Source organism: Heloderma suspectum, chromosome 11, assembly GCF_057233095.1.
Source record: "Heloderma suspectum isolate Gila_16-S chromosome 11, 16-S_ref, whole genome shotgun sequence".
In the NCBI taxonomy this organism is placed as follows: Eukaryota; Metazoa; Chordata; class Lepidosauria; order Squamata; family Helodermatidae; genus Heloderma; species Heloderma suspectum.
This window is the reverse complement of record NC_139468.1, coordinates 12,696,040-12,710,239: the sequence shown is the minus strand read 5'-3', so window position 1 is coordinate 12,710,239 and position 14,200 is coordinate 12,696,040. Positions and strand designations below refer to the sequence as shown.

The following is a 14,200-nucleotide window of genomic DNA, read 5'->3' as shown; positions in this document are numbered from 1 at the left end:
GAGGGTGCTCTCCCAACATCAGTGAGAGAGACACAACCTTGGGGATGTGAGTCGGAACCGCTGCTTAGATATTGTGTGTGTGTGGGGAGGGGAAGGAAGGGTCTGAATGTCAAATCAGCCCCCCTCCATTTCTTGAACATGCATTCCTTTCGAATGACCGGCCGTTACTTGCTGCCATGTGCCCAGGTGGTGTTGACTGTAATTAATTGTCCTTTATCTGATTAAACTAGAGGTGAACTCACAAGCTATTTGCCTTAATCTACACCGCAACGAAGACACCGTCTTGCAGATGAGGGAGGGAGGGATGGAGGGACGGAGAAATACATCCCGAGGATGGTGGTGGTACATTATCCTTCACATTGCTATTCAATTTGAGAGTTAATTGGATTGTATCGAAAAGCATTTAATCTCAGCTGAGGCCATCTTAATAGAGACACATGATCCCTCATTCCCTCCCTGCACTCTTCCCCATTCAAAAGCAACAATTTTGGAGGGGCCAAGGAGATGCCATTGCTGCCGTGCTGCAGTCCCAGCTGCTGCATGCTGATAGGATATTGAACAAGGAAATAAAAGCCGCCAGATTACACTAGTAAACTCTCTGAACAGACAAGCGCTTCCCAGCTCGGGCCGGTGTTTCTCAGTCTGCTCCTCCAAGATAAGGCAGAGAGAGAAACCATCCCAGGTAGTGTAGACTACAGATCCCACCCCCTTGCCCGGCCTTCTTGCCATGGCATCCCTACATTGCTCCTGTCCCACTTCACAAACAGGCCGAGTGCACAGGGTGACTCAAAAGCCATCAAGCAGCTTCCCCACAACCTCTGGCCAAGCCTGTTCAAAGGGACATGTTACAGGCTCAGAAATCAGGCTCAAACACAGCGGCAAAAGAAAAGAAAAAGACACCCACCAAGATGTATAAAGCACAAGCCACACGAATAAAAACCCGACCTGCAAAGAATAGCTCAAAGCACAAAGATGCATTAGCTTGCTTTTTTCGCATGACTTTGCAAACTTCTCTCTCTCTCTCTCTCTCTCTCTCTCAGCAACTTTCTTAGTATTCAAAGAAGATCCCAGACAGCTTTTGAACTCCAGATAGAAATATCACAGATTGTACCATTTTGCCTTTCTTGGCCCTTTGGCTCCACCATTTATGGTTGTTGTAATTTTCTCTTGAGACAGTTGGGATATGATAGGAAAGCACACAGGACAGGGACTTCTCAGTAGTGGTGTCCATCTTGTGGAATTAATCTCCTCAGGATATCCACTCCATTAAAATCAGCATCTGGGGCCTTCCTCTGAGTGCCAGCCCCGAGCGAGGCTTGGAAGGTGGCAACCAGAGAGAGGGCCTTTTCGGTACGGCTGTGCATGGACCCCCTGATCTGACCCTAGCCCTTAAAAAGGCAAAGGTGTCCCCAGCCAGTCGTGTCCGACTCTAGGGCGCGGTGCTCATCCCCGTTTCTAAGCCGAAGAGCCAGCGCTGTCCGAAGACGCTTCCGTGGCCATGTGGCCGGCATGACTGAACACCGAGGTGCACAGAGCGCTGTCACCTTTCCCGCCAAGGCGGTACCTATTTATCTACTTGCAATGTCTTGCTTTCGAACTGCTAGGTTGGCAGCAGCTGGGACTGAAGACGGGAGCTCACTCCGTCACGCGGCACTCGGGTCTCAAACTGCTGACCTGCCGACCTTCCAGTCTGCAGTTCAGCGTCTTAACCACTAAGCCACCGTGGCCCCTCGCCCTTAGGCTCAACTTAATACAGCCAACAGTGTTGCTCCTTATGTTTGCGGTTTTATTTGCAAGGCCCTCTTAAAGTGCTCGGGGCCCATTACTGCTTGTGGAAGAATGAAATTTCATTATTCTCCCCCAACCCTGATTACAGGCATCAATGTGATTTTCTCTCCCCTCAACCCTGCAAGTCATTTTCTGGGACTATACATTTCCATGTTTGTTTCTTTATGGGTTTTATTTACTGACACAATCACCAGTCTATTCATTTAATCACAGAGCACAGATCAGTTAGTAATACAACCCCAGCACTTGCTTCATTCGACACTGATAATATCAATATGGTGTTCTGATTAATGAAGCAAAAAAAGAGAGAAAATCTCTCATTATCTGTTTGATATGTCAGGATATGACACTTCCATACCCTATTTTTCCCCCCCTCATTCTGTCTTGCTTTGGATTGGCCAGCGCACCCTGCTTGGCTTAGAATTCTAATTAGCTCAAAATAATGTGGGCTTGTTAATGAGATAGCTACAACATCTACTAATGAGCTTCTTTCATTTGGGGCTGTTAATTAGCACTTTAAAAGGTCTGTTTGGCTTACAGAATTAGCAGTAAATCATGCACCAATCAACTGTTCCATGATGAATACAACAAGGTTTCATGACGCTCCGATGAGTTAGCAGAACTGGCTTCAAATTGTTACCGCATGAAACATTGGGAACACCCACTAGAAATGATCTGACCCTCTTCTCCCACCAGCCCCACCCCTGTAAGTTCTTGGGAAACAGGGACATAAGCGACAGAGAAAGTAGAAATGCCTGAATTAAATCTGTAATATCTAGAGGTGTGCACTAACTCCAGGATTCGACTCGGACCCCAATTCAGAGCTCCAAAAAACAGCTTGATTCTGTTCAGACTGATTCAGAGGCCATCTGCTTCAGCTTAGGAACAGAACGCCAGTCAAGATTCTGAAATCTGAGGCTTCATGCTTGCCATTGACTATAATGGGGATTTTTAAAAAATATGGCTATAACGTTTTCCCTGTTTGTCAGAGTTGGATGATCTTTGCAGGTAGCCCTGTAGGAGGAGATAACGTCTGCCAAATTTCAAGAGGAAAAAATAGGTGCAGTGGTTTTTGTCCTGGATATGCTTCATGTCTCTCGAATGGCTAATATTGCTGCTTTTATATTTTGCTCTCACAACCTCTGCCTGTTTAACACAGACGTCCCTTGAGTTGTTGCTGTTGTTGTTAGGGATGGATGAGAAATTTGTTCAGTCTAATTTTATATGGATTTTCCCAAGTCACTCTTCCTGAACCTATGAGTGAACTGGAATGCACTTGCAGGCTGAAATCCACACTTTTCAGAATTTTACAATGCAATTCTCAACTCAAAAAAATGCACACCAAAAAGTGTATATTGGGGGAAAGTACACATAAAAAGCATGATATTGAGGTTAAATCACTGGCAAAAGTGTGCAGACTAGGAGAAGTGCATACAAGAAAGGTGTCTATTAGAAGAAATGTGTATATAAATCCACACAAAATTTTGTGTGGACATATTTCCCCCTTCCCCTCCGCCAAATGTGCAAACTGATGTGGCAACCGGCTGAAATATACTTACGGTTGAGAAAGAAATGGAGCAAAACTGAAATGGATCAGTTTGGCCATCCTTAGTTGTTGTTAAACACTTTTGAAGCACCTAACATTTTCTGAGCACTGTACCAAGACTAAAGATAACATGGCCCCTACCTACAGGTTCACCGCCTAATAGAAGTAACACAAAAGGAAATAAGAGTGAGGAGGGAGGAAGAAAACAAACACTGGAGCAGAACTTCTTGTACTGGAGCAGAACCTCTTTCACTGGACTGTGGATGGGGCCAGGTCGGTCTCCCCTTTGCAACGGTGTTCATCCTGAGAAGTAGGGACCGCAGCTGCCCTTTCGCCCTTGCCCAGAGTCCAGAGTGTGCCTCCCTTCAGTTCTGCAGTTCTAGCACATCTGGCAGTTGGAAGGAAGCATTCTTTCTGGCAGGAAGTAGGGAAGCTAGCTTCCTGCAAACTCTCCTCTACTGGCCGATAGGGCCATGTTGGCCTCCTTTTCCCCACAATGCTCTTACTGGGAAGCAAGAGGGCACAGCCCCAATATGGCCCTTCTGCATTTCCCCAGTGACAATGCAACCTTCCCCTGGCCCCATCCTCTTCCTGCTAACCACCCATCATTTGGTGGTTTCTTGGCCTTTGAATGCCCCCCCCCCTGCCACATTCTAAAAGGTTGATACGCCTTTCCTAAAGCTTAGTTCCTGGCAGTAAGAGTGTTAAGCTAAACTATGCTGCTACTTGAGTTCCACCCCTTTTGCCTTTGGCCTCACCCACCACTGGAATGCGGCCCCTGAACGCTTCTCTGAAATGGGATTTGGCCCTCAAAGGGGTCCAACACCCCTGTCTTAGGTCTCTGGCTGGAGCGTGTGTCCTTTCAGCTCTGCAGTCCCAGGGCAACAGCGAGATGCCAGACTTCAGTAGGACTAACTCCAAAGCAAGCATGCACATATGTGCAGATTTGCAGCCTTAGTGACACCTGAACCCCAAAACTGGGGCATTCTGACTTTCTTCTTCCTCCCCTCCTTTCTCTGACTCTTATCTCAGATGGTCTTACTTGGGAGTTCTTCTTCAAAGTGCCATTTATTGACAATCAGCAAAAAGGAGGCCTGGAGATTCGACCTTGGTAATAAAAAGCCTTGTGGCAGGAGGCCACTAATAGCAGGGGATTAAGGGCTGTAATGTGCAGGACCTCAGAGAAAGGTTGGTGCAATCCAGTGCCATGAAATGCATTAGCTTCCATTGTTCTGCTCATCAAGTTGGCTTTGCTCAGCTGCTGTGGCCTGGAACGGGAGCCAATTTCTTTCCAGAGCAACAATAGGAATGATTAGAGCTGGAAGGTGGCAAAAATTCCTTTAACAAGCCTCTCCAATTGTTTAGAAAAGCACAAGACTGAACCATGAAAAATGCATTTTGTCAGGAAAATATAGGACAAGTTCACCTCACCACCTGTGGTTCTATTACGCGCCTTTGGTTGCTTGAGGATAGCAGAACACAAGACATAAATTCAATGTTGACATTATGTGGGGTGGAGGGAGACATATGGGAGCTTAATTTTGTCCAGATACCTTACCCCCAGCTCTTCCAATTTTAGCCAAAACATGCCATCTCCCATAGCCCACAGGAAACAGTACCTAAGGAGCCTGTCATAAAAAGTTTAGGGACACATATCCCATCTGGCCCCCTGTAATTCAAGTGCTGCATTTATTATGAGACCAAGTACTATGAGAAATAGTTGAAAAAGTTGGATATTTCTAGGATGGAGAAAACACAATTAAGAGGCAGTATGACAGCTATTTTCAAATCTTTTAAGAGCTGTCACATAGATGATGCAGCCCATTTGTTCTCTTCTTGCTACAGATGGTAGGACCCTAACCAATGGGTCCAAATTCAGGCTAGATAAGAGAAGATGGGCCACCATCAGCTCTGCAGAGAAACCAACTCCTCCTTCCATCTGCTGTCACCTGACAGCAGCCATTCCATCAGCTGAGTTGAGAGACCAGCAGTATGTGAGCTGGTTGCAATAAAATAAAATAAAGTGTGGATTAGACAAAAATGCATACAAAATGCACACATTTGGAGAAATGTGCACAAAAATGCTTATGAATCTTCATTCACACTTCTAAAAAAACCCTCAAAGTTTGGGATGAACCAAACACAAGACTGGAGAAATTCACAAAGTTCAACATGAAGCGGATTTAAGAATGGAAACATATGAAACCGAGAGAAACTAAAGTTGACTAGGGATGAACAAAAGTCACTTACCTTTTCACGGATTGTGTTCGTGGTGGTGGGGGAGGCGCTCCATCCCTCCTCCCGGAATCCTCGATGGGGGGGGAGGCGATCCGGGCCTCCCCCACGGAATCCTGCCCGGCCGGCTCTGCTCCGTGGCGGCTCCATGGAGCAGCTGGCCAGGGCCGTCCGCAGCCGGATTTCCGTCTGCAGACTGGCTGGTGCGGACGCAAATGGTGGCCGCCATAGTGGCCGCCATTTGCGTCCAGCCAGGCAGCCGTGATAGGCTATATAAGTCTTTACGTAGCCTATCACAGCTGGGCAACCCCCCCAAAAAAAACGGCGTACGCAAATGGCGGCGGTTACGGCGGCTGCCATTTGCGTTCCTTATTTTTCACCCTTTTAGTCTATGTAAGTATTTACGTAGACTATTACAGCGAAAAAAAAGGGGAATGCAAATAGCGTAGTGGGCGCTATTTGCATTCCTTTTTTATTCACCGTTTTAGCCTATGTAAATATTTATGTAGGCTAAAACGGCGAAAAATAAGGAACGCAAATGGCGGCCGCCGTAACCGCCGCCATTTGCTTATGCCGTTTTTTTGGAACGCAAATAGAACGCAAAAGGAACGCATTTGCGTACACATTTTTTTTTAAACCCACCCCCAACCATGATAGGCTACGTAAAGATTTACATAGCCTATTACGTCTTTTTTTTCCCCCACAAGCCTGGAAATGGCGGCAGCAGCCGCCGGTCGGAAGACCGCCCGCCGCCACCGCTGGAGCCGCTGCCGCCCGGAAGATCTGCCCCAGGTAAGTCTTGTCCCGGGGGGATCCGTGGGGGGGGCGGGGGGGCAGGCCATTCCACCACAGATTTCGGGGGGCCGAATGCACTGGCATTAGGCCTCACCGAGATCCGTGGCAGAATTCTCTGACATCCCTAGATAAATGCCAAGTTCTGCACCTAGGAAAAAGAAACCAAATGCACAGTTACAAGATGGGGGATACGTGGCTCAACAACACTACAAGCGGGAAAGATCTTGGAATTGTTGTCAATCACAAGCTGAATATGAGCCAACAATGTGATGTGGCTGCAAAAAAGGCAAATGCTCTTTTGGGCTGCATTAATAGAAGCATAGCTTCCAAATCCCAGGAAGTACTAGTTCCTCTCTACTCAGCACTGGTTAGGCCTCATCTGGAGTACTGTGTCCAGTTCTGGGCACCACACTTTAAGAAGGATGCAGACAAACTGGAGAGGGTTCAGAGGAGGGCAACAAAGATGATCAGGGGACTGGAAACAAAGCCCTATGAAGACAGACTGAAATAACTGGGCATGTTTAGCCTTGAGAAGAGAAGACTAAGGGGAGATATGATAGCACTCTTCAAGTACTTGAAAGGTTGTCACAGAGAAGAAGGCCAGGATCTCTTCTTGATCTTCCCAGAGTGCAGGACATGGAATAATGGGCTCAAGTTACAGGAAGCCAGATTCCAGCTGAACATCAGGAAAAACTTCCTGACTGTTAGAGCAATATGACAATGGAACCAATTACCTAGGGAGGTGGTGGGCTCTCCCACACTGGAGGCGTTCAAGACGAGGCTGGACAGCCATCTGTCAGGGATGCTCTGACTTGGATTCCTGCATTGAGCAGGGGGTTGGACTTGATGGCCTTGTAGGCCCCTTCCAACCCTACTATTCTATGATTCTATGTGATAAGCTATGTAAAGACTTACGTAGTCTATCATGGCAAAGACCAGGATGTAAATGGCGGCCACGGCAGCCAGTCGAAAGACCAGCCGCCACCGCCGGCGGACCCGCCAGCAGACCCGCCGCCGTCAGGAACATCCACCCCAGGTAAGCCTCATCCTAGGGGGGATCCATGGGGGGGGGCGGGGGGGCAGGCCATTCCACCACGGATTTCGGGGCATTGAATGCCAGTGCATTCGGCCTCACTGAAATCCGTGGCGGAATTCTCCGCCATCCCCAAAGTTGACAGATTCATGCATCCCTAATCAGAAAGCCTTGCTAAGCAGTCACTCAGAGATCTGCAAGTAGATCCCAACCTAGTTTCAGTGCATCTCTGCTCCTGGATGCCAGAGTGATGTTGGATGTTGTTCTATAGAAGGAACAACAAGGGGCACATACCTTGCAAGGTGTGAGCAGGAAGTGATGGGTCAGGGTGATCAGAATTATGCAGTGGGGAAAGGGAGCACAGAGGGCTCATATTCCCTTTCCCTCTCCCCATTACCAAGGTATCTGCAGTGCACCTTGAGGCCAGAAGGCTTACGTAACTGGCATCCATATGGTGGAGGAGTCCTATCTTAATGCTCAATAAAAATGGGTACAGTCTGGAGACAACCCTGCTGGTCTTCTTGAAGTGGCTGATATATCAGTTCCCTCCTTCTGAGTATGGTGGCTGTCCAAGAAGAAGCCACTTTAAACTTTCAAAAATGCCTGCTGAATCAATCATTTCTATTCAGATATGATATTTCTGAAAAGCGGGCCTTTTCTGCTGTGGCACCCTGGCTGTGGAATGAATGAGCTCCCTAGAGAGGTTTGCCTTGCACCTACGCACCAGGTGAAGACCTTTTTATTCTCCCAGGCATTTTAGTATTTTAGCTTCCTATTCTTTTAGCTTTGGTGTTACAAACCTGTATTTTAAATCTCTGCATTGCTGCTAGGTTTTGTTCTGTGTGTGTTGTTATATTGTGGTTTTAATGTTTTTATATTTTACATTGTTTTATCCTGCGCTTTTTGGTTTTAATTTTTGTGAACCGCCCAGAGAGCTTCAGCTATTGGATGGTACAGAGATGAAATTAATTAATTAATCAATCAATCAATTAATTAAATATTTACAGAGCACGCAGAAGGGGTGTGCTATTAGCTGAACATAAAGGTCTGACCAATAGAGAAGAGCTGTAGTGGCAGAGCCCCTGCTTTGCATGCAGATGGTCCAGGTTCGATCCCTGGCATTTCCAGGTAGCACAGGATAAATTCCTGCCTGAAACCCTGGAGACCCATTTACAGTCAGTGTCGACAATACTAAATGGACCAATGGTCTGCATCACTGTAAGGCAGCTTCCTATGTTCCTATGACTGGGCTCTGTTTTTAAAGGTGACTTCTTCTTACACATCTGTCTTCCACTAGAGGGCACTATGACAATGGCAAACAGGTCCCCTCGCGAACCTCGGAATGACCCCAAAGCTCAAGGCCCTTTTCCTGTGCCGCTCGCTTGACTCCGTTCAGTTTGTCCGAGATCTGGTGCCTGTGGTGTGCCAGGCAATCAGCAGACCTGCAGGTCCCTGCTCTATAGTCCTCAGAATCTGAACACTCAGTAAGTTAGCAGCAGATCTATGAGATGATCCAGTAAAAGCAGACATGGTAACATCTTATACACATACACATGGCGAATGTATTGCTTCAGTCTTAGACAGCATTTACAGCCAACATTCTGTCTAATGTTACATGCATCATCACATTTCACTTCTCTGCTTCTTTAAAAAATCTGGATTGGGAATATAGCATGTGTGGGGGTGTGGGGGGTTTAACCCTTCCCCACCATGGTCCCAATAGAAATCTCCCCCTTCCCCATGACAGCAAAGCTAATATTGGCTCCAACAGCAGCTTCCCTTCCATGGAAAAGAGCACCTGGGGTGGGATTTTTGTTCCAACATGGATGGGGGGGGGCGTTAAACACCCTCCCTGCATGCTGCTAGGGATATACAGATCTTGTAAAATCTGTTCTCTTTCACAGATTGCCTAGTGCCTTTTGTGCCGTTGTCCACTCAGTAATGGAATTGGATTATTTTTTCCAATTTCCTGAATTTGTGCAAATTCGCATTTGCACAAATGGGCCCCAAATGCACATTGTTATGCTTTTGCCTGTGGGAGAAATGTTCATTTGGGGGCAGTTTTTTTTTAATTACTTATTTTTCTATGACTAAATTTGCGTAAAATTCCAGAAAATTAAAAAACAAAATGGTGTGCGATGGTCCATGGAATCCATGCAACTCAGGAAAACATAGTCAGATTCATAGAAATCCAAACTCATTTGATTCCATTGCAGATTTCTCTGACATCCCTACATGCTGCAGTCTAGGTCATGATTCATTCATTCATTTCATTCATTTATTATATTTCTATACTGCCCTATAGCCGAAGCTCTCTGAGCAGTTCACAAAAATTAAAAATTGCCCCCTCCATGCCTGGAGTCTGTTTTAAAGAAACAGAAAATCCAACATGTTAAATATTATGTATAGGAGGGAAGCAGAATGTCAGGCCCAGGGGCCAAATCTGGCTTTCTGGGGTTCCCAGGCCATGCCCCCTTCCCTTGGCTACTCCTCTTCTCTCCAACCTCCTAAGGCTTAGTAAGTTCTTACTGGCAGTAAGAGTTTTAAGCCACAACATGCTGACATTTTTTTTGTTTTTTGGCTCCACCCCTTTTGCATTTGGCCCCACCCACCACTGGAATGGGGCCACGGTGGCTTAGTGGTTAAGACACTGAACTGCAGGTTGGCAGGACAGCAGTTTGAGACCCGAGTGCCGCGTGACGGAGTGAGCTCCCGTCTTCAGTCCCAGCTCCTGCCAACCTAGCAGTTCGAAAGCAAGACATTGCAAGTAGATAAACAGGTACCGCTTCAGCGGGAAAGGTAACAGCATTCCGTGCCACATGACCATGGAAGCGTCTTTGGACAGCGCTGGCTCTTCGGCTTAGAAATGGAGATGAGCACCACACCCTAGAGTCGGACACGACTGGTTGGGGACACCTTTACCTTTACCTTTACCTTTACCACTGGAATGCAGTCCCTGAGAACATCCCCAAAATGGAATTCTGCCCTTAGCCTGAAAGAGCTTCTGCGCCTCTGATTTATAGGACCACGGTGGGTTATACAGATTTAAAAACAAGGCTACGTGTGAAATAAATCTTTTTTCAAACCCAGATTAAAATGTAACAAATAGTATAGTGTTTTACAGCCAAGTCCCAAGCAGATTAGCCCCAGCAACCAAACTCCAGCCCAAGAATATATATATATGTATGTATGTATGTATGTATGTATATGTATATATATATATATATATATATATATGTGTGTGTGTGTGTGTGTGTGTGTGTGTGTGTGTGTATAGGCTTCTGGCAGATCTCCAAGGAAAGGGAGTTCCACAATTGAGGGGAAGCCACAGAGAAGAGTTTTCAATGTAACCATGATATTTGTGATGCTTGAAGTATTTTATCTTCGTATATTTCTGTGCAAAATGATTGGATCTGCACCCCTCAGACTAATACCCAGATTGGAACTTAGCTACTGACCAGATTTTGTACTGTGGAAGGAGGCTGCCGGATGACACATAGGATGTGTCATACCAGGAAGGAGGCTGCTGGACAACACATAGGATGTGTCATACCAGCATTTCCGCCCACCCCGGAACGCCCCCCCTGGCACGCCTTGTTTTGGCAGCTCAGCGTGCCTCTTGCGAGCATGGAGCTCGGCGCTGTTCCGAGGAAGCATGGAAGGGGGGGAAGGTCAGTTCTCCAGAAGGTTGGAAAACTAGATATCCTATGACCATCTAGACACTGACTAGCGGCCGTAGGATTGCTCCCTCCGAGTATTTTTGTAGATACGATAAGAGATCATCATGTCTTGCAGTGCAGGCGGTACAAAATCTGTCAGTACAAAGTCTGCTGTGACTAAGCATAGATGAATCCGGCTGTTTCACTTTCTGTAATATTTGGATGTTTTCTAGTTAGGGATGGCGGAGAATTTCTCCACGAATCTCTGGAAGGCCGAATGCCAACGCATTCGGCCCCCAGAAATTGGTGGTGAAATTCTCCCCCCCCCCGCCCGCCCCAGGATGGGGCTTACCTCTGTCGAGTGTCCCTCTCGGCGGTGGGTCCCAGCGGCGTTTCGGCAGCATTTCGGCGGTGGCAGCGGCCGGTTTTCCGACCGGCTGCCGCTGCCGCCATTTCCCCGTAAAGTAGGGATGGCAGAGAATTTCTCCCCGAAACTTCAGCCCCCCGAACACGTTTTGGGGAGAAATTCTCCGCCCCCCGCCCCCCACACACCCCCCGGGACGGGACTTACCTTCGCCGAATGTCCCTCCCGGCGGCGGGTCCGGCCGGTGGTTCGGCGGGTCTTCGTCAGGGGCGGGGGCGGCAGCCGATCTTTCGACCGGCTGCCGCCGCCGCCATTCCAATAAAAGAAAAACAAAAACGCCCCCGTGATAGGCTACGTGACGATTAACGTAGCCTATCACGGCTAGATTTGCAAAGTCAGCCGTGATAGGCTACGTAAATCGTCACTTAGCCTATCAAGGGTGACTTTAAAAAAAAAAAAAAAGCACGTACGGATAATGGCGGCCCCCATAGGGAGCCGCCATTCCTGTTCCTTATTTGGTCGCTGTAGTCTACGTAAATGTTTACGTAGACTACGGCGAAAATAAGGGCAACGCTATTTGCGTTGCCCTTATTTTCGCCGTAGTCTACGTAAAGATTTACGTAGACTACAGCGACCAAATAAGGAACGCGAATGGCGGCTCCCTATGGGGGCCGCCATTTGCGTACGCGCTTTTTTTTTTTTTAAAGTCACCCGTGATAGGCTACGTGGAGATTTACGTAGCCTATCACGGCTGACTTTGCAGATCTAGCCATGATAGGCTACGTTAATTGTCATGTAGCCTATCACGGGGGTGTTTTTTTTTTTAACTGTTTAGTTCGCGGCTGGGCGAGGCGAGGCGCCTCCTCCCCGGCCTGAATTTCGGCCGGGCGAGGCAGGAAGCCTCCCCCCCAGCCTGAATTTCGGCTGGGCGAGGCGGGAAGCCTCCCCCCCCAGCCTGAACTTCGCGGGGGGAGCAACGAAGTGCCTCCCCCCCACCGCGGGAAATCTTCGAGGACAGGTAAGTGACTTTCGTCCACCCCTACCGTAAAGTAAAAAAACCAACAACAACGTGATAGGCTACGTAACGATTTACGTAGCCTATCACGGCTAGATTTTCAAAGTCAGCCGTGATAGGCTATGTAAATCGTTACGTAGCCTATCACGTTGTTTTTGGGTTTTTTTTCAATTTACTTTTTTATTTTCGTGGCCGGGGAGATGGGGCGCTCACCCCCGGTCTGAATTTCGGCCGGGAGGGGCAGGGTGCCTCCCCCCGCCAAGAATTTTGGGGGGAGAAACGGAGCGCCTTCCCCCCCAGCTGCGGGACCAGGTCTTTCGTCCACCCTTATTTCTAGTACACGTTCCATCCCATTTCTGCATCAGTTTGCAAATCTTTTTTGGGAATGTCCACATGACGGTTTGTATACATCTTTGTGCACATTAAATGTATGCACAAAAATTGATGGGCATTTTTTGTATACAGTTTCCCCTAATGTATGTGTTTTTGTACGCTGTTTTTCCTGATGTACTCATTTTATACACTTTTTGTAAATGGGAGAATTGCATTGCAAAATTTGGAGAAGTGAAAAAACCTGAATGATCATTCTGTTCTGGTTCCCATCTTGATTGAGGAAATGCGAATTAACAGAACGTTTTCTAGATGCTTGCGATTCACAGTGAAAACTAGGAAGGGAGCAATGACAACAGAGAAAACGAATGGCTGTTAGCACCACACCTCTGCCCCATTCCATTCCAGTATCCTTAGGCAAGGACGTCATGGTGGGGGAGTGAAGAACAAAGGAGTCGGAGGCAGAAGGTTGCGCTTATACGGAAAGACAGAGAGAAAGTGTGCCAGCAAGAAAATAAAAAAAACTGTGCTACTTTGAGACCTGGAGGTGGAGGGATAAAGAGCTAAAACTACATTGCATCTTTAAACACAGACCTTAAATTATTCACATCTCGGCCTGAGCAACTCAGGGCTTGCTGCAGGTAAAATCTAACCAATGAGAGAGCTAAATGGCAGACAACCAGGCTAAAGAAAACACACCAGTCCCAGCTACCAGAGCAGAATCATCACACATCCCTGCTGGGGGGTGGGGAGGTAGAGGGAATCGAACATCATCATCATCTTGCCTATTTAGCAAACTGCTGTTTTCTTATGACTCAGTTGCACTGCTGGACAATCGTGAGAGAGGCGGACAAGGACTTGGGAGTCTCAAGCAGTCAGGAATAGGCTGGCAAAAAGATGGTCCAGTTGCATGCCACAGCATGTACGACTAGTGTAAGGGTGAGCCACAGGGATGGGTGGAGAAGCTATTTTTGCGATCACTGATATTTTCCAGACACCACCTTGAAGCTTGGCTTGCTTTGTTTCCTGTGTTCGATTGTGTCCTTTTGTCCCCTTCATTTTATTCAAATGGGAAAAGTGCGCATTTTGAACGGGAAAATTGCATTTTTAAAAAAGAGCACACTTGCCCCCCATAGAGTAAAGTGTGAAAATGCACACTTTTGCAAAACTGCACAGTTTTCAAAGTACTTGTTTTTTTAAATGTGCAAGTTTGGGAATTTGCAAGCATTGTGCTTCTGCTTGAATTCTTGTCCAGGATTGCAAACGGGACATATTCACATGATTTGCGAACATAAACGAAATCCTCACACATTCCGAGTGAGCTTTTCTCCACACTCCTCTTGGCTGATGGTTGCCATTTTAGTTTCCCAGAATGCCATGGGATGATGCTACATCTGTGATCATGTAGTGTCATTCTGAAGCCAATCAGAATGAG

General features: G+C 47.1%; 1 protein-coding gene across 1 annotated transcript in view; it reads right to left on the bottom strand.

Annotated features, from left to right (window-relative positions):
- CCDC33 (coiled-coil domain containing 33) overlaps nucleotides 1-14,200 on the bottom strand; it is a 286,225-nt gene that overhangs the window by 60,363 nt on the left and 211,662 nt on the right. Inside the window, exon 15 of the mRNA XM_084816877.1 lies at nucleotides 11,392-11,403. Within this exon, the coding sequence (XP_084673003.1) occupies nucleotides 11,392-11,403 (12 nt within the window). The remainder of the gene's footprint in view (nucleotides 1-11,391; nucleotides 11,404-14,200) is intronic.